The sequence below is a fragment of the Pipistrellus kuhlii genome, unplaced genomic scaffold (assembly GCF_014108245.1).
Source record: "Pipistrellus kuhlii isolate mPipKuh1 unplaced genomic scaffold, mPipKuh1.p scaffold_m20_p_51, whole genome shotgun sequence".
Classification (NCBI taxonomy): Eukaryota; Metazoa; Chordata; class Mammalia; order Chiroptera; family Vespertilionidae; genus Pipistrellus; species Pipistrellus kuhlii.
Genome location: NW_023425553.1, coordinates 2,201,253 through 2,225,460, shown reverse-complemented (window position 1 = coordinate 2,225,460; position 24,208 = coordinate 2,201,253). Strand labels below are relative to the sequence as shown.

At 45.4% G+C, this 24,208-nt stretch overlaps 2 protein-coding genes, 1 non-coding gene and 1 pseudogene across 5 annotated transcripts in view; 3 read left to right on the top strand and 1 right to left on the bottom strand.

Annotated features, from left to right (window-relative positions):
* The first annotated feature begins 13,026 nt into the window (after positions 1-13,026).
* TRO (trophinin) lies at positions 13,027-22,738 on the top strand. Its single transcript, XM_045573502.1, is given in 14 exon segments — positions 13,027-13,156; positions 14,440-14,513; positions 15,854-15,952; positions 16,573-16,677; positions 16,787-16,850; positions 17,085-17,164; positions 17,672-17,763; positions 18,428-18,507; positions 18,599-18,641; positions 19,063-19,125; positions 19,680-19,794; positions 20,552-20,659; positions 22,504-22,551; positions 22,553-22,738. Coding segments are annotated over 13 exon segments (1,035 nt in total). The 5' UTR covers positions 13,027-13,156; positions 14,440-14,468; the 3' UTR covers positions 22,646-22,738.
* LOC123651424 lies at positions 14,521-15,847 on the top strand (annotated as a pseudogene).
* LOC118706486 lies at positions 19,328-19,456 on the top strand. The gene has a single exon (XR_004984038.1). It is a non-coding gene; the product is annotated as a small nucleolar RNA SNORA11 (small nucleolar RNA).
* The window catches only part of PFKFB1 (6-phosphofructo-2-kinase/fructose-2,6-biphosphatase 1), a 46,788-nt gene continuing 45,287 nt past the window's right edge, over positions 22,708-24,208 (bottom strand). For all 3 annotated transcript variants that reach the window (XM_036415764.2, XM_036415762.2, XM_036415761.2), the window contains one exon: positions 22,708-24,065. In XM_036415764.2, the coding sequence (XP_036271657.1) occupies positions 24,006-24,065 (60 nt within the window). In that variant the 3' untranslated portion in view covers positions 22,708-24,005. The remainder of the gene's footprint in view (positions 24,066-24,208) is intronic.

Genomic DNA, 24,208 nt, shown 5'->3' with positions numbered 1-24,208 from the left:
AGATATCACCTCATGCTTGCCAGAATGGTTTTCATAAATAAATCAACAAATGACAAGTGTTGGCAAGGATGTGGAGAAAAAAGAACCCTAGTACTCTGCTGGTGGGAATGCAGACTGGTGCAGCCATTATGAAAAACAGTGTGGAGGTACCTCAAAAAATTAAATATGGAAATGCCATTTAACTCAGTAATCGCACTTCTAGGTATATATCCTAAGAATCCTGAGAGAGCATATATGCACCATATGTTCATAGCAGCATTATTTACAATAGTTAAGGTCTGGAAACAGCCCAAGTCCCCATCAGTAGATGAATATAGATTAAAAAACTGTGTGCATTTTCACAATGGAATACTATACAGCTGTAAAAAAGCATGATATCTTACCAGTTAAAATGGCATGGAGGGACCTGGAGAGTAAATAAGCCAGTCAGAGAAAGACAAGTATCACATTACCTCGCTTATATGTGGGATCTAATGAACAAGATAAACTAACAAACAAAATAGATCCAGAGACATTGAAGCATGCAACAGACTGATATATTTCAGAGGGAGGTGGGGAGTGGAAAGATATTAACCGGAGAACTTATATGAATATATGCATAACCCATGGACACAGACATTAATGCGGGGAAGGCCTGGGGAGGAGGGTGGGAGTGTTGAGGAGGGGGGTGGTCAATGGGGGTGAAGGGGGACATCTGTAATACTTTTAACAATAAAGATAAAATTTAAAAAATAGTAAAAGTACAAACAAAATGCAACGAAAAAAACAAAAACAACCAACCACACAAACTTCAGTTCACATAAAAATTTGTAAAGGAATGTTTTTAGTGACTCTGTTCATAATCACCTATTAAAAGAAAACAACTTGAATGTCCTTCAACTGGTGAATGGTTAAATAAATAGTAGTACATTCCTCCAATGGAATGGCAGGCATTTCCCCTAGAGAAATGAAAATGCATGTTCACATGAAAACATGTACACAAATATAGCAGGTTTATTTATAATTGCCCAAACCTCAATACAACTCCAAAGTCTTTCAATTGATGAATAACTAAATAAGCTGTGATAAAGCTATACAATAGAATACCACTCAATAACAAAAGAAACCAACTAATACATGCAGCAACATTGATGAATCTTCAGCGTGTCATGCTAAAAGAAAAAATTGCATGTGAAAAAGGATAAATGCTGTATTGTTCCAAACATATGACTTTGTGGAGAAGGTAGTGTTATTGAAAAACAGATCTGTCATCATTAGGATCTGGGAGGGGTGGAGAAGTTGATTTCAAAGGACACTACAAGAGAGTTTTGAGGTGATGGAATTATTCTGTCTTTTGTTTTGAGTTACAGTAATGTATGTATCAAAGTTATAAAATTACAGACTCAAAATAGTAACTTACCTAATTCTAATAAAGTAAGTAAATAAAAAGTGCTTGTAGAACTGGCAACTTCAATGAAATGATCAAATTTCTTGAAAAGTACAACTTGCCAAAAACAAACAGAAGACTGAATTAAAAGTGTGAATAATTATAAGTTCAATAAATTGGATGTTTTACTGAAACCTTTTCTTTAAAAAAATATATATGTGTGTGTGTGTGTGTGTGTGTATATATATATATATATATATATATATATATATATATATATATATATAAAATTGATTTCTTTTTTACAGAGAGGAAGGGAGAGAGATAGTTAGAAACATCAATGAGAGAGAAACATTGACCAGCTGCCTCCTGCACACACCCCCCCCGGGGATGTGCCCACAACCAATGTACATGCCCTTGACCGGAATCGAATCTGGGACTTTTCAGTCCGCAGACCGACGTGCTACCACTGAGCCAAACCGGTTTCGTCCTGAAACCTTTTCTACCAAGAAAACTCAGATATAGGTGGATGCACTGGTAAATTCTTTAAAAAATTTAAGAAAAAGTTATTTCCCTATGTTACATAAACTCTTTCATAGAATACAATAAAGATGAATCATTTTCCAAATTGTTTTATGAGGTCAGATTTAACCAGGCCTACAGCGGTGGCAGTTAGGGGTGGCCAAACCGGCATTGGGGAGGGGGGGCAGTGAAAATATTTTCTTCTAAGATTTTTAGCATTTTGCAACTTACATTTCAGTCTTTTATCCGTTTTTAGTTTATTCCTGTGTATGGTGTAAGTTGGTGATCTAGCTTAAGTTTTTTTCATGGACCTATCCAATTTTCCCTACACCATTTATGGAAGAGACTGTTTGACTCCACTGTATGCTCTTGCCTCCTTTGTCAAATATTAATTGACCATAATGATGTGGGTTGATTTCTGGGTTCTCTGTTCTGTTTTATTGATCCATATGCCAATATCAGGCTGTTTTGATTACAGTAATATAGCTTTGTAATATAGTTTGATATCAGGTAGTGTGATTCCCTCCAACTTTGTTCTTCTTTCTCAAGATTGTTGATGCTATTTGGGGTCTTTTTTGGTTCCATATACATTTTTGGAGTGTTTGTTTTAGATCTGTGACATATGCCATTGGTATTTTAATAGAAATGGCATTGAATCGATAGATTGCTTTGGGTAGATTGACCCACAGACCCTTTCACATCGTGATCTTGGTAGAGCAGGGCGACCAGTATCAGGAGGACGTGGCTAGTGCGTCCCCACTTGGGAGTTGTGTGGCCAGGCACTCAAAGGCGGAGGGAGGTGGCTCATACTCCAGGTCAAAACCACTCAGCCTCTGCCGGAATCTCTAGCTATAGCTCCCTTAAGAGGAGTTCTCAAATGGCTCAGGTTGGGTGCAGCCAGCCGTGTCCTCTGCAGGAGCAAGCTCAGCAGAGCAGAGCCACAGGCCCTGGCAGGACAGATCAAAAGAGACTTCCATTGGGGGTGGTGCTGCCTGCGCCCACAGGAGGGGAGTGAGTACTTTGTTCTAGTTCCAGCTACACTCTGAATGTCCCCGCTCCAAGCAGCACTCCCTTCCCCCTGCGGGGCTGAGCTCAGCAGATCAGGGCCACCAGAACTTGCTGGGGCAGATTCTAACAATCTCCCATTGAGATGGTGCCAACAAGCTTGTAGGAGGAGGGGGGCATTCTTCCACTTTCTGCAATAGCAGGGACTGTGTTCACAGGGCAGATAGGACTATCCCCCTACCCACTAGCCCCATGATATAGCCACGCCACTCAGCTCCTGCCTATCTGATTCCTGGACAGAAGCCTCATTGGGAGAGGCGCTCCAAAATCTCAGCTCTGTGCAGCGCTCTGATCTTCGTGAGAGACTGAACGCAGCAGGTCAGGGCCACAGAGTGGAAGGGCAGGCCAAGAGGCTCAGCAGGTGTGTGTGTGGGTCGACAGCTATGCACTTGAGGTTGGGAAGAACTATCCTCCTTTAAAGCTACACAGTTCAATCACTGTCTGAGTCTCCCCTCCCAAGACCTCTAGAAAAAGTGTGGTCCAATGATTCCGAGTGGGTGCAGCCAGCAGACCCCTCTGCAGGACCTAAGCACAGAGGAGTGGTTTTGCCCACAGTTGGAGGACTGGGCAGTGCATTCTCCAGGCTGTCGCTGTAACAACAGGAGTGTTTGACCCTGGAAAGGTGGTGTGTGGGTCTTCTCTCACAGGTGGACTGAGTCCCCACTCATATTCACCACCAGATGCTGTGCAGGTTCCTCTTTTCATCTCCGTTGCTCTGGGTTGGAGGTACTTTTACTCCGGAGGGGAGGAACTGTTACAGCTTAGATATCCCTCTGGCTTTTCAGCGGCTACACATGCTTGAGGGGGCCAGCACTTTCCCTGTCTCTGCCCTTCTCCATGTGGCTTCTGTAAATTTTTGGTTATCATATTTCAGTTCAGCTCATCTTTGGTTGGTTATCCAGGTCGATTGATCCATAATTTAGCTGTAAATCCAGTTTGGAGCTGGGGCAGTTTAGTGTAGCTTCCACCTCCTCTACAGCTATCTTAGAGTCCTATTTTTCCTATAGGTGTTCTTTATCCAGTATTTGTTCTCTTTTCCCTGTTTGCTTATTGTTTTTTTTTTTTTTTTTTTTTTTTTTCAAAATCATGAGTTGGTATTGGATTTTGTCAAATGGTTTTTTTCTGCATCTTATTGATGTGACTTGTGATTTTTCTTCTTTAGCCAGGTGATGTAATAGATTACATTATGGGTTATTTTATTTTTAAAATTTATTTATTTATTATTATTTTATTTTTAATTTTTTAAATATATTTTTTATTTATTTTTTACAGAGAGGAAGAGAGAGGGATAGAGAGTTAGAAACATCGATGAGAGAGAATCATCGATTAGCTGCCTCTTGCACACCCACTATCGGGGATGTGCCCGCAACCAATGTGCATGCCCTTGACCGGAATCGAACCTGGGACCTTTTAGTCCCCAGACCGATGCTCTATCTGTTACACCCAGACTTCGTGATCCCCAAGGACCACCAGGGAGCCGAGTTCGATGCAATAAACAAAAGAGCCTCTTTTCCATGCTAGCATGGGCTCTGTCCCACTCACGCCAGCAGCATGGCGGAAGAGAGAGCGAACTTCACCAAGCCCTGGGGTTTTACTCTGGTCTGTGGTGATGTCACTGCCTTGGCTACATTATGGGTTATTTTAAGTTCAAGCATCCTTGCATACCTATAATAAGCTTCACTTGGTTACGCTCGCTGTATAATTCTTTTTATTCATTGTTGGATTCTATTTGATAGTATTTTGTTGAGGATTTTTGAAACGATGTGCATAAGAGATATTGGCTGTGGTTTTCTTATGGTATTAAGGTAATGCTGGCTTCATAGAATGATTTAGGAAGTATTTCCTATGCTTCTATTTTCTGGAATAGATGATAGAGAATTAGTATAATTTCTTTCTTAACTGTTTGGTAGAATATATCAGGGAACCCATCTGGGCCTGGTGCTTTCTGTTTTTGGAAGGTTATTATTTATTTATCCCATTTTCTTAAAGAACATAAGCCTGATGATGTCATAAAATGACAGCCTGGGAGGCTCTGGACCCTGGTTCTCCCACAAAATAATCCCTCCCACCAGAAATTGCCTAAAATGTCTTTATAAGAGGGTTTTCTTGTTTTTGAAAACAATCAAAGATATACAGGAATCAAGTTCTTGCCTAATCAAGAAAAGTTACATTCCAAATTGTAGGAAATTCCACAGAGTATTATTTACCTTTATGCCATACCCTCCCCGCTATGGCAATGCCCTGGTCTAGGGGAAGCAACAGCTGGTTCCCAATTTCCTCCTTTACACAGGAGGGATTAGTGTAGCCTTTTAAAAAGCCACATACTAACCTGTCCCGGGGCTATTTAAATGATTGTTCTCTGTTTTGCCCAACTTTGTTCTCAAGCAGGAGAAGCAGCTGGAACATCTTGGGAAAGCGGCAGGGACACTGAAAGTGGAGACATATAACAGACCATCAAAATCTTCAAGGAAGGACTCCTTCAGAAGTTTGAAAGCAACTGAGTATATGGGGGAATTGACAAAGCCACACAGAGGCCCAAGTAAGACACATGCTCAAAAAAGGCCTGAAATGATGATAAGCTTTCTCCTCATGCTGATCCTGAGGCTCGGGACTAAGGCCCAGCTAGTTAGGACTTGCATAGTACAGAGCCAGTGTACAAAGACTAAGAGAGAGGATAGTCTTTTCATAATCCAAATTTTTGTTTCTTTTTTTGTAGCTTTTTAAAAAAATCTTTATTGTTGAAAATATTCCATATATCTCCCCCCACCCCCAATTGAGCCCTTTTAGCCTGCCCATATTCCCAATTTTCAAAAAAATAACAAATAACAAAACACAAGGTAAACAAAGAAACAGGAAAAACAAGGCTTATTCTAAGAGAGAATATCAAATGGGAGAAACCATCCCCAAAGACACACAAACACCAGACTGACCATGAAAAAAAACCCATGATTGACAGAAATATGCTCCAAATGCTAAACAAAACAAAGACAAGTAACTAAAGAAATCAGGACAATAATATCTGATCAAAATAATAATATCAACAAAGAGCTAGAAATACAAAACATAAACAAACAAAAGTTTTGTTGCTGAAAAATATAATAATTGAGTAAGACATCACTACAGAAATTCAGCAGCAGACTTGAGTAGGCAAAAATCAGTGAACTTGAAAACAGGATATTTGAAATTAGTGAATCTGAGGAACAAATACAAAATAATGAAAACAGTGAAGAGAATCAAGGCACTTATGGGTCACAGTAAGCAGGCCAATATATGAATTATGGGAGCCCCAGAAGGAGAAGAGAGAGCAAAAGGGACAAATAAATTTAAAAATTTTTTTATTGATTTTCCACAGAGAGGAAGAGAGAGAGATAGAGAGCTAGAAACAGCGATGAGAAAGAAATATAGACCAGCTGCCTCCTGCACACCCCCTACTGGGGATGTGCCCGCAACCAATGTACATGCCCTTGACCGAAATCGAACCTGGGACCCTTCAGTCCACAGACCGATGCTCTATCCACTGAGCCAAACCGGTTACGGCAAAGAAATTTTTTGAAAAAATAATAGCTAAAGTTTTGCCAACTTGAGAAGACAGGGCCCTAGAAATTCAAGAAGCTCAACAAACTTTAAAAAAGAAATTTAGACCACAAAAATACTTTTAATTGAGTTGTTGAGAGGTAAAGGAGATCAGAGATGCAGGGAGGGGGGACAAAAAGGCTCTGTAGATAAAGGAATATTTGAGTTGGAACATAAAACATAAATGGGACCTCACCTTCATGAGGTGGACAAGATGCAGGGAAAGATCATTACAGCCAGAAAGGATGGGATATGGGAATATAACACAGCATGGCATTCAGGAAGAAAGCATTCCATCCATGCAAATCCGAAGGGAGCTTCTACTCTAGAGTACACTGCCATCAGGTGGCAATAGGAGCATTATTCTTGTGTGCTGAGGCATATGTGTGGTTAGTTAACCTAGAAGTTTGTTAGTTTTTCCACTTATAACTGATTCTGAACTTAACTATACTGATAGTATAAGCTAAGTGCACCGATTTAAGGGTCTAAGAAATTTTGCTTCCCTCCACCCCTAACACTGATCCCTTCTTTCTCTTTTTAAATTTCCATCATACCAAAATGTGGAAACTTAATTTCAGTTATTTAAGTACTCCTTCCCCTCTGACCCTCAACTTTTCACCCTCCACGTATCCATGCTGGCATCACTTAGGTATTTTCTTGTGTAACCTTAAGTCATTTGAGTATGCCAGTTGCTGATACATCTTTCTTGTTCCCGGAAGAGTTATTTCAGTTTCCTCACCTGGGAAATGTTTCACTGCTCCTATACTGCTCTTTTTTTAAAAAAAAAAACTATTTTTTTTATGTTTTACAGAGAGGAAGGGAAAGGGATAGAGAGCTAGAAACATCGGTGAGAGAGAAACATCCACCAGCTGCCTCCTGCATACCCCCTACCGGGGATGTGCCCATAACCAAGATACATGCCTTTGACCAGAATTGAACCTAGGACCTTTCAGTCCGCAGGCCAATGCTCTATCCTCTGAGCCAAACCAGTTTTGGCCCTATGCTGCTCTTGACTACAGGAAATAATGGGCACATCTATTTTCCAAGATACTGCACAGCATTTCTTCTGTATTCTTGCAAGCTGTGATGCACTAGAAAACTCTGGGACCTTGTCAGGTACCTGTCCTCTGCACTAGGGAGGGAAAACAGCATTGGATTCTTCTTTATATTCATACTAATGTGGGAGTTCTGGAGTCCTAGCCTGAGTTTTAGCAGGCTATCAGTTCCCTTTTCAAAGTCCACAGTGTTATCCAAGCTTTCTTTGCTTTGTCTTTGAGACTTTCCTCCTCTTCTTTTTAAAACTTTATTTTTATTGCTCACACTATTACAAATGTACTAATTTCCCTCCCATTTGCCCACTCCTCTTCCCTCCATCATTGCCCACTCCTCTTCCCTCCATCATTGCCCCCCCCCTTCCCTCTGGCAATTACCACTCTGTTGTCTGTGTCTAAGGATTATGCATATATGTTCTTTGCTTAATTCCTTCACCTCCCTCCCCCCTCCCCTCTGACAGCTGTCAGTCTGTTCCATGTATCCATGTCTGTTTCTATTTTGTCCATCAGTTTACTTTGTTCAATATATTCCACATGTGAGTGAGATCCTATGGTATTTGTCTTTCTCTGACTGGCTTATTTCTCTTAGGAAATAATCTCCAGGTCCATCCATACTGTCACAAAAAGTAAGATTTCCCTTTTTCATGGCCAAGTAGTATTCCACCGTGTAAATATACCACAGCTTCTTTATCCACTCATCTACTGATGGGCACTTGGGCTGCTTCAAAACCTTGGCTATTGTAAATAACACTGCAGTGAACACAGTGGTGCATATATCCTTTTGAATCAGTGTTTTGGGTTCCTTCAGATATATTCTGAAGTGGGATTGCTGGGTCAAAAGGCAGTAATAAAATTAAAAAAAAAAAAAAGAACACAAAAAAACCTTCCAGCCAACAAAAATCCTGGACCAGATGGCTTCACAGGTGAATTTTACCAAACAGTCCAAGAAGAACTAGCACCATTCCTTCTCAGACTATTCCAACAATGTCCAGAGGAGGGAAGACTTCCAAGCTCTTTTCAGGAGGACAGCATTATCCAAAATTCAAGCTGATTGGAAATTTGACAGTCAAGCAGCGGCCTTTAAAGTATACAAATATACCCTTTCAGGGGAAGGCTAGGAGATGGGCATTTTCGTCTGTGCCCTCTTCACTGAGAAGTTGAATGATAGCCAGCTAAGAACTGTTTCTTCCTTTGCTACAGTCCTATTGAGCTTGTGAACATGAACTCCACTGCCCATCAGAGCCTGGCAATCAAGGGGCTTCTCCTGAGTGGCAACCACAAAAACTGTCACCATACATACAAACCAAGGCATAAGATGTGTGTGCAAGCTACCCGCTGGGCATCAAACTACTACTGTTCTGCTGCACAGCAGGCTGTGCTAAGATAGCTATCACCCTCTGTGGTCTTTGGGGAGCATGACCATTGGCTCTTACATGTGTGTTTAATTAGGATGCAGCTATGAGAATAAGCTAATAGAGTTCTTACACAATAGACTGGGTGCCTCAGACTGTGGGCTTTCCTCTGTGCCCTAGGGGTGGTAGCTGGATAAGAGCTCTTTCTCAGAGTGACATTAGCATGATGGCAGAATGAGAAGGCTTCTTTGTCTCTCTCTTTAAATCTACAAGTTGGACATCTCTAACGCAACAAAGGTTTCTCTGTTTAACTCACTAGCACAACTAATAGATCCACAAATTGATACATCTGAAAGTGTGCATAATGGAATACATAGGAGAAGCAGGGAGGGGGAAGGTCAGAGAGAGTGCCTGCAGATGTGGTTCCCAGTACACAACAGCTGAGACCATGACCCCAGCTAATGTGACAGTGGTGAAGATTCAGGGTATGGACCTCTTACCACTGCTCAGTGGAAGATTAGAGGGGCAGAAGCAGCATTAGCACCTGAGAATCTGGCTCCCTCTCCCCACTTAGGCACAGTTTGGTAACAGCAGTGGAGATGTTTCTATGGCTTCTAAGCTACAACAGTCCAGTGAGATTAGAAACCCAGCCACCTCCCTCACATGCCACCCCCCCACCACCACAATGTGGTGCCCCACGACTCAGGTGACCTGGGCACGGTGGGGATACCCACCATCCAAGGCATCCAGGCATTGACTCCCATGACCACTGCGATGTTCACTACTTCAAATGCTCCAGCAGAGGAGCAGGGCATCAAACACTATGAATAACGAAAGTAACATGGTAACACAGAATGAAAATGACAGGTCTCTAAAAATCCAACTCCGAGTCATGGAAGATTGTGATCCATGAGAGAGAATTCAAAATAGCAGCCATAAAAAAACTTCAATGAGATCGAAGAAAACTCAGAAAGGAAGTTCAATGAGAAATTAATAAACGGGAGTACCTTGCCAAGGAGATTGAAACTTATTCAGGTCTTCTCTATTCTATTTGTTCTGTCAGTTACTGAGCAAGGAATGTTGAAGTCTCCAACCATTATTATTGGTTTATCTATTTTTCTCTTCAATTAAATAAATATTGTCTTATAGTTTTAAAGCTATGTTGCTGTTTGCATAAACAGTTCAGATGGTTATACCTTTTTTTAAAATATATTTTTTGATATTTTACAGAGAGGAGGAAAGGAGAGAGATAGAGAGCTAGAAACGTCTATGAGAGAGAAACATCGACCAGCTGCCTCTTGCACACCCCCTACCAGGGATGTACCCACAACCAATGTACATGCCCTTGACCAGAATGGAACCTGGGACCTCTTAGTCCACAGACCGACGCTCTACCACTGAGCCAAACCGGTTTCGGCAGGTTATATCTTTTTGAAGAATTATTTTTAATAATTAAATAACATGTCTATTCCGATAATATTCTAGTTATGAACTTTGCACCATTGTTCCAGTACCATTTTCAAATAGGCTTCTTTTCTCTATTGAGTTTTTAAAAATCCTTTTTTTAAAAAAAGTATATTTTATTGATTTTTTACAGAGAGGAAGGAAGAGAGATACCGGTAGTCAGTCACATTGATGAGAGAAAGTCATCGATCAGCTGCCTCTTGCACACCCCTTACTGGGGATGTGCCCGCAACCAAGGTACATGCCCTTGACCAGAATCGAATCCAGTTCCCTTCAGTCGGCAGGCTGACACTCTATCCACTGAGCCAAACCGGTTTTGGCTGTTTTTATATCTTTGACAAAAATCAACCATAAATATGTGGGTTAATTATGGGCATTATTCTGTTTCATTACTTTATATTCATTTTTTATTCCCCCAAATTTAAAACTATGGTGACTATTTTAGCTTCTCAAAAATTTTATTGTTGATACTATCACAGATGTCCTCACTCCCACCCCCTTTGCAAACCCACCTCCACCTAGCTTCTGCACCCCTTTCTTCTGGCCATCACCACACTGTCTGTCTATGGGTTATAGCTAATCCCTTCACCTTCTTTCACCCAGTTATTTTAGCTTCTTAGTCTTAAAATCAAGTTGCCTCTGGGCAAATATGTAAGGATCTTAAAAATCATCACAGTGAAGTCCAAGGAATGGAGATGTGAAAGATCCCCTTGGTCTCTTCCTGTGAAATTTTATCAAGTTGAACAGCTATAACTCAACAAAGGATTCCCTGCTCAACATGCCTGAAAGATTTTCATATTGAAGCATCTAAAGGTGGGCAATGGGAACAAACAGAGGGGGATGTGGTGGGGGGGAGGTGAGAAGGAGGAGACTCAGACTGGCCAGAGATGCAGCCCTGCAGCCAGGAGCTCATAGGGAGCTCAGCCCAAGGAGTGGGGTAGTGAGGGAAGCTCGGGCTCCTTTTAGTCAGGAGCAGAGAAAATCTGTGGGCACTCCTGCAAAAGGTAGCAGCGCAAACTGTGGTTGAGCTGAGAGACCAGGAATAAACTTAACAGAGGATGTGAAGGACATATATACTGAAAATTACAAAGCATTATTAAAAGAAATTAAAAAAGACACAACAAAATGGATAGATATTCCGTGTTCATGAATTGAGAGACTCAACATAGTTAAAATGGCCATATTACCCAAAGCAATATAGAAATTTAATGCAATCCCCATAAAAATCCCAATGTCATTTTTTAAAGAAATAGAATGAGAAGTCATCAGGTTTGTATGGAACCACAAAAGATCCCAACTAGCCAAAACAATCTTCAGAAAAAAGAACAAAGCTGGAGGTATTATGCTACCTGACTTCAAATTATCCTACAGAGCTATGATAATCAAAGCAGTATGGTATTGGCATATAAACAGACACACAGATCAGTGGAACAGAATTGAGAGCTCAGAAATAAAACCACATGTCTATGGGCAGATACTTTTCGACAAAGGAGCTAGAAACACAGAATGGAGAATGCTTCTTCTTTTTAAAATATATATTTTTATTGATTTTTTACAGAGAGGAAGAGAGAGGGATATGGAGTTAGACACATTGATGAGAGAGAATCATCGATCAGCTGCCTCTTGCACACCCCCTACTGGGGATGTGCCAGCAACCAAGGTACATGCCCTAGACAGGAATCGAACCTAGGACCTTTCAGTCCGCAGACAGACGCTCTATCCACTGAGCCAAACCGGTTTAGGCAGAATGCTTCTTCAATAAATGGTGCTTGGAAAATTGGAAAACCAAACTAGATTATTTAAAATGTGATCAAAGACCTAAACACAAGATCTTTTCTCACACATGCTCAACCCCGTCCATTATTCACATCCTCTACCACAGTGGGACATTTGCTACAACTGATGAACCTACATTGACATATCAGAATGTGTCTGTATTTCCCCCATTGATGGTAGAGTTTCCATCACAGTTTTAGCTACCTGTGCGGCTCCAAACAATGAGTGGGGCACACTCTCATTTTTGCAAGACCGAGGAAGGAAAAAAACTGAATAAGTTACCCTCATGCAGGTTACCTGTCTATGTTTTAATTCTCCTCCACCATCTGCCTGCTTTTGGTTACTTCTCACCAGGGAATAAACAAAAACCTTTGGTAGACTATCTTATATTTACTGTTTGCATTCTGAATTGCATAAGATGTGGGGGCACCATATATCTAGGGTTTAGTTTTAATCTTGTCATACTTGAGAGACAAATAAATATGATCTGGTTCCTTGCCCCCAGAGCAGGTCCTGGGGAGAGACCCAAACACACACTATGTAATTAGTGTTGACATACAGGGGGGGCTATTCACAGGGTTTGTGTGGGAGCTCAGAGGTGCATGGTCCTCTGAGTGGGAAAACAGGCATCAAATAGGATCAGAGATACACGGTGGGGGGGTGTTTGTGTGTGGAGAAATCAACTGGATAATAATAGGAGAGATGGATTTATGCATAGGAGTAGTAATCAGAAAAGAGGCCATGTTGAGGAGAATGGAAAGATGGAAGCAGGGAGGAGGGAGGAGGGAAGAGAGAGGAGGGAAGAGGGAGGAGGGAGGAGAGAGGAGGGAGAAGGGAGGAGGGAGGAGGTTGACAGGCAGGGAAGGAGACCCCTCTGGAGGCGGAAAGAGGCAGGACCACTTCCGGCAGGGGAGGGGGAGTGGACAGGCTCAGACCTAAGGAGAGGCTTGGAGAGAGCAGACGTCTTCTGGATCCAGAAGGACAAGGTGAGCTAAGGTGCCCAGCTTAATGAAAACTGTGGTGCCCTCTGGTCTGCAGCTTTGACCTGCCTGACTCCTTAAGCCCCTAAGTTTTGAAGAAAATGTGCTAGGCATTTGGGAGCTAACGGGCATTGAAGTGGTTGGGTTTAGAGGTGCCTGGATCCAGATCGCAAGGGAGAAAGGAGGGGGCAGAATCTCCTTTGGGCACAGAATGAAGAGATGTGGACTCTCTTAAGGCAATAGGAGGGCGGGATGCAGACCCATTTGGTACTGCCGAAAGGAGAGAGAGAGAGAGAAATCCTTCAGGCTGTAGAAGGGATGGAGCAGAACCCAGTTCTGGAGAGAGACAAGCGATGACAGAAATCTTTAAGCCCGGAGAAAGGTATCAGGACCTGATTTGGGCCACAGAAAAAGGGATCGGGACTTAGAGAAAGGATGAAGCAGAATGCCTTTTGAACGGCTGCAATAACCCGGATCAGAGGGAAGAAAAGAGGGACCAGTACCCGGTAGATTTTGGTTTGAGAAGGGAAGGGACCGAACTTGGTAGGTTTCAGGAACAAGGAATATACAAAAACGTAATACCGTTGGATTTGTGGGTGAGGTGTCCATGTTGCAGAAAGGATGGGACTGATCAGTTGTAGACGTGGATAAGAGGGGGCGGTCTTGGGAGAGGGGCAGGGACTTACTGCAGAGCGGAGGGAGGGGGCACATTAAAGGAAGGGGAAGTACGGAGAACTGCTGCAGAGCGGAGGGGGGAGGGAGGGAGAGGGCACACCGAGGGGGGCTTTGAGTGGCTGTACTGCAGAGAAGACGTGGGCGGTGTTAGGGAAGGGGCGGAGCACAGTGGTACTGCAGAGAAGAGGGAGGGCGCCGGCTTTGAGGGAAAGGGACTGAGATGTGATGCAGTTAGAAGGAGTGGGAGGAGATGTTGAAGGGGGGTGGGGGGAGTGTGTGGGATGGAGGTGGTCAGACTATGGTTCACCAAAGCCGCTTGCGCTCTGAGGTCCTGAGATGGGCGGGGCTCTGGGTGTTGCGCATACGCAGAATCGAGTTGCTGCAGACTTGTGTAGGGTAAAGAGGTGGGAGGGAGAACTGACTGGTGGATGGTTAGAGGCAAAAGGAGGTAGACTTCACAAACCAGATGGTCTGGGTTTCTAGGTATGAGAACCTCGGAGCTGAAGGTTGGGGGCCCAAGTTTAGATGAGGTTGCCCCCCTCCTTCAGAAAATCTGGTGAATCTCCTCCTCCCTCTCATTCCATTCTCCCCTAACTCAGACCCCTTCCCCTCAGGTTCAGCTGTTGCATGACCTCCCAGAAAAATGGATAGGAGAAATGACCACGGTTATAGGATGCCCCCGGTCCAGGTGAGGCCCCTCTGCATTCTTGCCAGGCCAGCTGTGCCATCTTGAGTTCGCTTCCTGCTTTGAGCCCCCTACCACTCTGTAGTTGCATAATTTTCTGACTAGCCCGTCTCAGTCCACCCCTGCGTGGTGGAGGAGGAGGAGGAGAAAAAAAAATATAAGGCCTGACTCTTTCTTTTGCTCTCTCCCTTTTCCCTCCCCCTCCCCCTTTCAATCACTGCTCAGAGGAAGGGGAGACCTTCATGGAAAGGGTGGGCTGTAGGGAGATCAGACGAATCAGCAGAACATAATCCTAAGTGTATAGGGCCCTCTGCCTACCCCTGGGAGCTTGGGGCTTCACTTCCATCCAGATGTACAGTGTCTTGCTGATGCATCCCCTCTTGGCAGCAACAAAGGACCCCCTGGCTATGGACCCACCAGTTGCCAACCGACCTAAGAAAAGCAAGACCAAGAAGGCCCCCAATAAGGCTGTTACTGACACAATACCTGTTGCCCCCTCAGTCCCATCTGCCAATGTGATTACCATCAACAAGCCTACATACAATACCTTTGCAGGCTTTAAAACTGCCAATGAGCCCCCAGATCAGCGAGGCTTCAGCTACCACTGAGGCAGCTAATATTCAGGCTTCTTCAGTCACCACTCAGTCTAAGAAAGCCCACGAGACCAAGAGAGTTACTGCTAAGGCAGCCCAAGGCCCTCAATCTCCAACTGGCAGTGAGAGTGTCACTATACAGATCAAGTCACCCTTGAAGGCCCTCAACCTATCAGTCATCCCACAGACTACCCTGGCTCCACTTGCCAGTGAGTCAGAAAATTCCCAGGCCTTAGTAGCCTCCATCAAGCCTAAGAAAGCTTCCAGGATAAGGCCATGCATAATTCCACTGAGATCTCACTGACTTCAAACACCATCCACACAGCTACCACCCAAGGCCAAATCACCAATGAGACAACCAATACCCAGGCCACAGCAGCTTCCAGTCGAACTAAGAAAGCCTCCTAAGACAAGAGGGCAACTATTAAAGGCACAAATACTGACACTGTCCTAGGGGTCCCAAATATCACTGAGAGAGGTATCAGGCAGATTGAGGCCTTAGCAGCAGCTATCAGGCCAAGAAGGCTGCCAATAAGGGCATACGTTTTGCCTATGAGATCTCTGAGGCCCCATCTGCTGTTCAAATGGTCACAAACCAAGCCCTAGCTGCCACCCTCCGGGTCAAGAGAGGGTCCAGGGCTCGGAAGACTTCCACTTAAGGCCCGGGTAGCTGAAACTCAGATTCAAATTGTTGATCAAGGAGCTCAGGCCGAGATGGCCAGCTCTGAGACCAACTTAAGTACCCTTGAGACTCAGGTTGCTGCTGCTGTCCAGGCCCTGGCAGATGACTACCTGGCTCAGTTGAGTCTGGAGCCCACAACCAGGACCCGGGGCAAGAGGAACCGAAAGGTGAGATCTCTGACATCACAATCTGTTCATTTATTCTATAAAATTTTACTGAGCCTTTTTACCTTGAGACAGACTCTGGGTTCAGATAGGATGTGAGACATGCTGAGAAGAATATGACATAGTTCCTGCTCCCTGGCAGTTCACAGATTGGTGGGAAAATAAGACATCCATATACTTAACTTCAACCTAGATATAATGCAACATGTGTTTACATAGTAGTTACCATGTACCAGGCTTTGTGCTGGGTACATTCATACAGGTTATGTTTTCATGTTTTGAAAGTAACTCTTACCAGCCAGGGACATATGTCCCAGTTTTACAGATAAGAACCTTGAATCCCAGAAAGATGAAGAGTCTTGTGTAAGGGGTACAGCTAGCAGAGTTAGTGGTGGCCAAAGAGGAACCCCAGGCCCTGCCTCTGGGTTGCTCCTCTCCTAGCAAGGGAAATGAAACTCCTGCCTGGAAGACAGGGAAAGACAAGTCTAGGACTCGGGGTGGTCAAAAGTAAGGTCAGGACCTCCTGCAGGAAGGGTTTAAGGGACTTTCAGGAAGAGGTAGGATAAGGAGACAGAGCCATCTCTTTCACCTGGTGACTCTGGACCTTCTTTCTGATGATGCAGTTCAAGCATCTGACTGGGCATGAGAGAGGTGGCCGTAATTACAGGTGGAATCCATGGGGCCAGAGGCCTCCGCCACCCCGAGATGTGGCCATTTTGCAAGAAAGGGTAAGAATCCTATGCTGCCCAGTCTTTTCTTCACCTGCCCCCTTCTCTGGCATTCTTCCAAGTGTTCTAAATCACATTGAGATTTCCCTATGTATTCCTCTTCTCCCAGGCAAATAAGTTGGTGAAATACCTGTTGGTTAAGGACCAGACAAAGATCCCCATCAAGCGCTCAGGTAGAGTCATGCATACCCTCCTCCCTTAGCTCTCTTCTCACTCCCCTCTCCCCCATACCCTGGGTGTTATTTCCTTCATATGTCCTCCCTTACTCTCCTCACACTGTGTTAATGGCATCTCCCATTAAACATAGTTTAGGACTCAGACTGCAATGACCCCACAGGGCTTGCTAAAGGGTTGCAGCTTTGTGGTCTCTGCTCAGCCCAGGTGCTCCCACCTCTCCCCTCCTGCAGACATGCTGAAGGATGTCATCCAAGAATATGGTGAATATTTCCCAGAGATCATTGAACGAGCAAGCTACGCTCTGGAGAAGGTGAAGGGGCAGCCCTGGGGGATGGGTGCAGTGGTGAAGCCTTGAATCAAACAAAGGTGTACATGGCCCTTCTTGGGGGGATTAAAGAGACTAACTCAGCCCCATCACTGTGCAGTTGGGCAGACAATGACTTAGGGAAGTGCATAGACTTGCCAAGAATCACACAAGTCAGTGGTAAAAGCACATCTAGGACTCAAGCCAACCAACTTAGTCCTAACTTCTGTCTACTGCTGGACATGTCATAGAATGTATTCCAGATGCTCACCTCTTCCTTCTATTCCTCATTCTCTGTTTTCCTAGATTACCACTAATCACAAGGGTGATTTGATAAAATATTGATAACAATTGCACAATGCTGGCCTCATATCTAAGTACACACACACACACACACACACACACACACACACACTGGCCTCTAGGTACAAGGGGAGCTGTGGGATGCTTAGGAAGCTCATTGATGCCTAGCCTGAATTTTGTTATCTCACAGGTTATTCTTTTACTTGGCAGATGTTTCGAGTCAATCTGAAGGAAATTGATAAGCAAAGTAGCTTGTATATTCTCATCAGCACTCAGGAATCCTCCGCAGGCATACTAGGAACGTAAGCTGGGAAAGGGCCGGGTGGGAGGGAGGCTTCTGCTTTTGTCCATGGTACTACCCCATCACTGTCTTCTGTCCCACATGCCCTTAGAGAGCCAGGAAAAACAGGCCTGAAGCTCGTTCCAGCTCCCTCATGTAGCTGGAACCCTGCCCACAGAAGTTGTGCCTGGTTATGATGGACTGAAGGGTGTCGAAGCCTGGGGCGGGCATGCCTACTGTCAGGTTGTCTGTTTGTCCAGAAGCTTCCAGGAACGCAGCCCTGTCATTGCCTGTCTCTTCCTACTGGTCTTGTGGAGTGGTTCTCCAGGGAGGCCTTCCTGGTGTGGGTGGATCACGATGCTCGAAGGGAAGACACATCGGTGGCTGTGAATTCTCTGGTGGCTGAGGGTCCTGTGAGAGCAAGAAGGACCTCACACTGACTGAGTGCCTGTCCTCTCAGCAGCCCGGGGAGGGGAGGATGTGATTTCCCATTTCACTGACTAGGAGACTGAGGCTCGGGGGTCTAAGTGTCTTGCCCAGGGTCACGTGGAGCTGGAAGCATAGACTGGGCAGAACTCTCCCATACCTGAGAAACCTGAGAGAGGCTAGCCTAGTGAGCTGGCTGGTGTGTTTTCTACAGATGGCTGGGGGTCATAAACATTCTCTCTGTCCTGTTATTCCCCTAGGACCAAGGACACACCCAAACTAGGTCTTCTCATGGTGATTCTGAGTGTCATTTTTATGAATGGCAACAAGGCCAATGAGGGTGAGTGGTTGAGCATGCAGCTGAATGGGTGAACGTGGTCAGAGTTCCACATGTTCATTTTCTGTCCCTCTCCTCTTGCCTCTCCTTCCAGCTGTCATCTGGGAGGTGCTGCGCAAGTTGGGGCTGCGCCCGGGGTATGATTGGGCTCTCTCGGCACTTGCTGTCCGTGTTGTCCTTTGGCAAGAGAGGATGGTCCCAGGATCACATCAGCCTGGTGGTCTGGTGGAGCGGGCGGGGGTGTCGGGCTGGGTAGATGGTCCATGTCTCTGATCTGGGTGATTGGGGAAACTAGTCCTTAACTCCTTGCTCCCTCTCTCCTCTATGTCCTCTGTTTGTTCTAAGATGAGATATAAGATAGTCCTTCAGGGTATCCTTGGCAAAGAACCATTTGGCCTCAGCTGCATACTTCTAGTGATCATGTATGTGTTTACTGTTTTTCTGGTTTCACGAAGATGGCCACATGTGCTAGAGAGGTGTCTTCCATGTTGTAAAATGCCTCTGTCCTCATCTGGGAAGTTCTGATCTCTGTTCATGGGTTATTTTTCCCATTGTCAGGGTGAGGCACTCGCTCTTTGGGGAAGTGAGGAAACTCATCACAGACGAGTTTGTGAAGCAGAAGTAAGTGGTGTTTTGGGGGCATTGTCAGGCCCTGAAGTGTTTGGGGCATGTTGATCTGGTTCAGGAAGTGCTTTATAAGCCCCTTTCTTACACTAGCTTTAGAGGTATGGGCATTCTGTGCCCCAAATCTGAGGCTTGTCCACAATTCCCATGGGTGGGACATCCCAAGGCTGGGCCAGATCAAACACAAGGCTCTTGTTAGGGGGTGTGCTCAGAGCAGAGTGTCTGAAGAATGGCTCCTCTGTTTACAACACACCCAACAGGAACTTGGGCTTACTCCTCACAGGTGGCAGGGTTCATTGGCCTCTCTGTGACATCATGCCCTACACATGCCTCCTCTGCAGCACCCAGTGACTCTTTGGCACAGAGCCCATGGGAAATGGCTTAATAGTGGAGACCATGAACGATGTTTAGGAGTGAGTCTAGGGATGAGGGGGTCTTGGAAATCTTCTCCAGGAGCTGAGTTTAGTGTTTGAGGAAGTTGCCACCTAGTTCCCAGTGGTTAGATAACAGATTTGTTTGTTTAGAAGCAAGTTTCATTTCATTTCTCCAAGGTACCTGGAGTACAAGAGGGTCCCCAACAGCAGACCACCTGAATATGAGTTCTTCTGGGGCTTGCGCTCCTACCATGAGACTAGCAAGATGAAAGTCCTCAAGTTTGCCTGCAAGGTAATAGGAGACCTGCCCTGACTTGGCATATTAACGGTATGGGTTGTTCCTGATTGGGGCAGACTGTGTAGGGATGGGCAGGTACAGGGCAGCCTGCAGTTCACATATAAACATATGGAATTTAATTTTGTTCCAGATGCTGCTCAACATAAAGTTTACATTGTTTCATTCATTCTTCATAGTTTGCATTAGTATGCTCAGAATGTTATAACAAAATACCATAGATTGGATGGCTTAAATGACAGAAATTTATTTTTCCATAGTCCTGGTGGCCAGAAGTACCAGATCAAGGTATAATAGTGTTAGTTTCTGCTGAGGTCTCTTTTCCTGGAAAGCAGATGGATGCCTTCTTACTGTGTCCTAAGATGGTGAAGAGAGAGCCTCTTCTTATGGGGACACTAATCCTATTGGACCAGAGCCGCACCGTTATGACTTCATTTAACTTGATCTCCACAAAGGTCCGATCTCCAAATACAGTCACATTGGGGGTTGGTCCATCAACATATGAATTTTTGGGGGAGACAGCAGTTATGACACATTTACTCTCTTATTAGATGAAGACACTTGGGCTCAATGAGGTTAAGTAACTTATCCAAGATCACACAGTACCTGTCATTAGAGCTGAAATTGGATCTCAAGACTGACCCATGATAGTCTTGTAAAATATTGCTACTAGTTTTATACAAATCCCATAATATGCACTTAATACATAATTATCAGGTTATTTTCTTTATAATGATTATCATTCCCATTTCAGGTACAGAAGAAAGACCCCAAGGACTGGGCTGCTCAGTACCGGGAGGCAGTGGAAATGGAAGTTCAGGCCGCAGCTGTGGCTGTGGCTGAGGCTGAGGCCAGGGCTGAGGCAAGAGCCCAGATGGGAATTGGAGAGGAAGCTGTGGCTGGGCCCTGGAATTGGGATGACATGGATATCGACTGCCTAACACGGGAAGAGTTAGGCGATGATGCTCAGGCCTGGAGCAGATTTTCATTTGAAATTGAGGCCAGAGCCCACGAAAATGCAGATGCCAGCACCAACATTGACTTCGGCAGAGGAGCTGGCACAGCAGCTAGCTTCCACAATGGTGCTAGCATTAGCTTCAGTGGTGCGCCCAGCCCCAGTGGTGGTGGCTTTGGTGGCAGAACTGGCATTAGCTTTGGTGGCACACCCAGCACCAGTGCCAGCTTCAGCAGCACAGCCAGCGTTAGCTTTGGTGGCACACCTTATACCAGTGCCAGCTTCGGTGGTGGGGCCAGCTCTAGTTTCGGTGGCCCACTCATCACCACTACCAGTTTCAATGGTGGGGCCAGCCCTGGCTTTGGAGGCACACTGAGCACCACTGCTGGCTTCAGTGGTGCTCTCATTACCAGTACCAGCTTTGGCAATGCTCCTAGCACCGGTGCCGTCTTTAGTGGTGCACTTAGCACCAGCACTGGCTTTGGTGGCACACTCAGTACTAGTGTCTGTTTTGGTGGCTCTCCCAGCTCTGGCGCCAGCTTTGGTGGCACGCTCAGTACTAGTATCTACTTTGGTGGCTCTCCTAGCACCAGCACTGGCTTTGATAGCATCCTCAGCACCAGTGTCTCATTCAGTGGCTCTTCCAGCACCATCGCTGACTTTGGCAGCACACTGAGCACCAGCATCTGCTTCAGTGGCTCTCCCAATCCTAATGCCAGCTTTGGTGGTGCTATCAGCACCAGTGTCGGCTTCGGCGGTGCGTTCAACACCAGTGCTGGTTTCAGCAGTGCTGTCGGTGGTAGCCCCGGCTTTGGTGGTGCACCCTCCACCAACTCTGGCTTTGGTGGTATGTTCAGCACTAGTGCTGACTTCACTGGGGCACTTAGCACCACTACCGACTTTGCAAGTGCCCCTAGCACCAATATTGGCTTTGGTGCAGGTCCCAGCACCAGCTTCTTTGGTAATGTGCCTAATACTAACCTATGCTTTGGTGGCCCTCCTAGCACCAGCGCATGCTTCAGTGGAGCTACCAGTGCCAGTTTTGGTAACGGGCTTAGCACCAGTGTGGGTTTTAACTTTGGTGATGGGTTAAGTGCCGGCAGTGGATTTGGTGGCGGACTGAGCACCAGCACTGGCTTCAATGGTGGACTGGGCACCAGCACTGACTTCAATGGTGAACTAGGCACCAGTGCTGGCTTTGGTGGCGGACTGATCTCCAGCGATGGCTTTGGTGGAGGACTGGGCACCAATGCTGGTTTTGGCAGCACACTTGGCACCAGTGCTGGCTTTAGTGGTAGCCTCAACATCAGTGATGGCTTTGGTGGTGGGCCTAATACCAGCTTCGACGGAGGACTGAGTACCATCATTGGCTTTGGCAGTGGTTCCAACACCAGTATTGGCTTTAATGGCGAACCCAGCACCAGCATTGGCTTCAGTGGTGGACCTAGTTCTATCGTTGGCTTCGGCGGTGGACTGAACACCGGTGCTGGCTTCAGCGGTGGACCGAGCAACAGTGCTCCCTTTGGTGGTGGAGCCACCAGCCTTGGTGCCTGTAGCTTCTCCTATGGCTAGTGAGGTTTCAGGTAATTACAGCATTTCCATAGCCAAGGCTATGCATATAAGTGCTGGGGAATGTTATAAGAAACCCCGAGGTGGGAGGGCAGGGTGGGGAGATGAAGACAGTGGAGGAAGTATGAGAAAACAGTATAATTGATGGTAAAATATGTTCCTTTTTGGTGTTTTGATTTCAGGTTTATGAGCCACATTTACAGACACCACTAATGAGCTACAGCAGTCCTTCCTTCCCATGGAGCCAAGGAACATCCTTGGGATCTGTGTCCACCCAGCAGTCTAAGCAGATACTACCAATCAGCCGAGGTTGTCATGCTATGACAAATCCAGTTGCCAATCCTGCTTCATTGTTCGCTTTCTGTGTGCTGTTGTTGTACTTTGGGTATCAGCATTATATTAAATTTGCAAAATGAACTGCAGTTGTTTTCTTTCTTTATTATGCTTAATTGTTGTGCGTGACATTTTGAGTTCATAGAAGAGCTAACGATTGGCATAGCTCTTTGGGGAATGTGGGGTCCAGCTTTAGGCTAAAAGGAAAGGATTACTTCAGTGGGATAGAGACCTGGGGAAAGTATGGCAAAGCTATGAAGGGGGAAAGCCTGGAACAGAATGCATAGGGAGAAGGTAATTATACAAGGACAGTAATTCTACGTTCATTTTGAGATGGTTGTGTAAGAATGGAGTGGGGGTAATTAGAGGGTGACACAGGAAGAAGGGAGAGCTTTATTGGGATAGGAGAAAGACCTGACCGTGTTGCATAGACCGTTGGGGCAAAAGCCAACAAAAAAGGACAGGAGACAGAAAAAGAATAGTCATGAATTGACTGAAGTGGGCAATCCCTGAGAAGGTGGGGTGGGCTAGAGTACCAGAAAATACTGTACGAGTTTGTCTTTTCAGCACTGGGTTACTGGTTCCTGGTCAGCAATACTAAGTGTATGTCTGCTGTACAGAAGGCAGGCTGCTAGGGATCCCGTGCATGACACAGAAAGTTGTAAGGACTACGGGTCTGTGGTCAGATAGTCGGATGCTTGTATTTAAGAAGTCACACTGTGGAGAAGTATTCATGTTGCCAATGTCCATGGAATGGGTGGTCATGGAGTTGAGGGGGACTGGGAGACTAGGGTATTCTTTGGACTATTGACATGGACAGGGACAACACTCAGAATGGCAGCAAGAGTTGGAGAAGACAGGAGCACTGTGGTCCAAGTTCAGCTTCTCTGAGTATAGGGGTGAGGATGCCATGCCCCAGGAACATTGCCCACCAAAGAACAAAGCCCATAGGCAGACACAGAGACCTATCTCCTCCCAGAAGTCTTTCCTCTAGGAAGCTCTCACCCATTCCACATCCCCACATCATCAGAGCCACTTTGCGGGGTCAGGATCTTCAGAAGACCCTGTGGGAGAAGCTTCACAATGACCACCTCTCCCCTCTTAGAGGCAGTAAGAGAAGTTTTCATTGATCAGAGAATGAAAATTAAGAAGAAAGTTTCATCCAGAGCTAGACAGCTCCTTGGTTGTAGTTAGAAATCGACACCTGTTTTGGATCTGCCGAGTGCTTCTTCACTGGAAGCAGGATCTCCCAGTGAGGCCAAATCCAAAGTCTTCTCAGTGTAGAAGAGCAAGAATAGAAGCTTCTAGAGGTGGAAGACAGGAAAGAGGTAGTTTGACTTCCGGAGAGGGCTCAGTAGTGGGCAGGGACAGTGTCCAGGGCTTCCTCAGGATCTCGAGTGATGTCCACATTCTGAGAAGAAAGCCCAGGATTAACAGGAAGGAGACAGCAGTGTGGAGCCCCAGCCCATCCCCTGTGGGCTGTCCTCACTATCAGGCTCCCCTCCCTCAGCCAGGCCTGCATCCTGACCCTTTTCTCAGGAGAGCCTGGAGGAG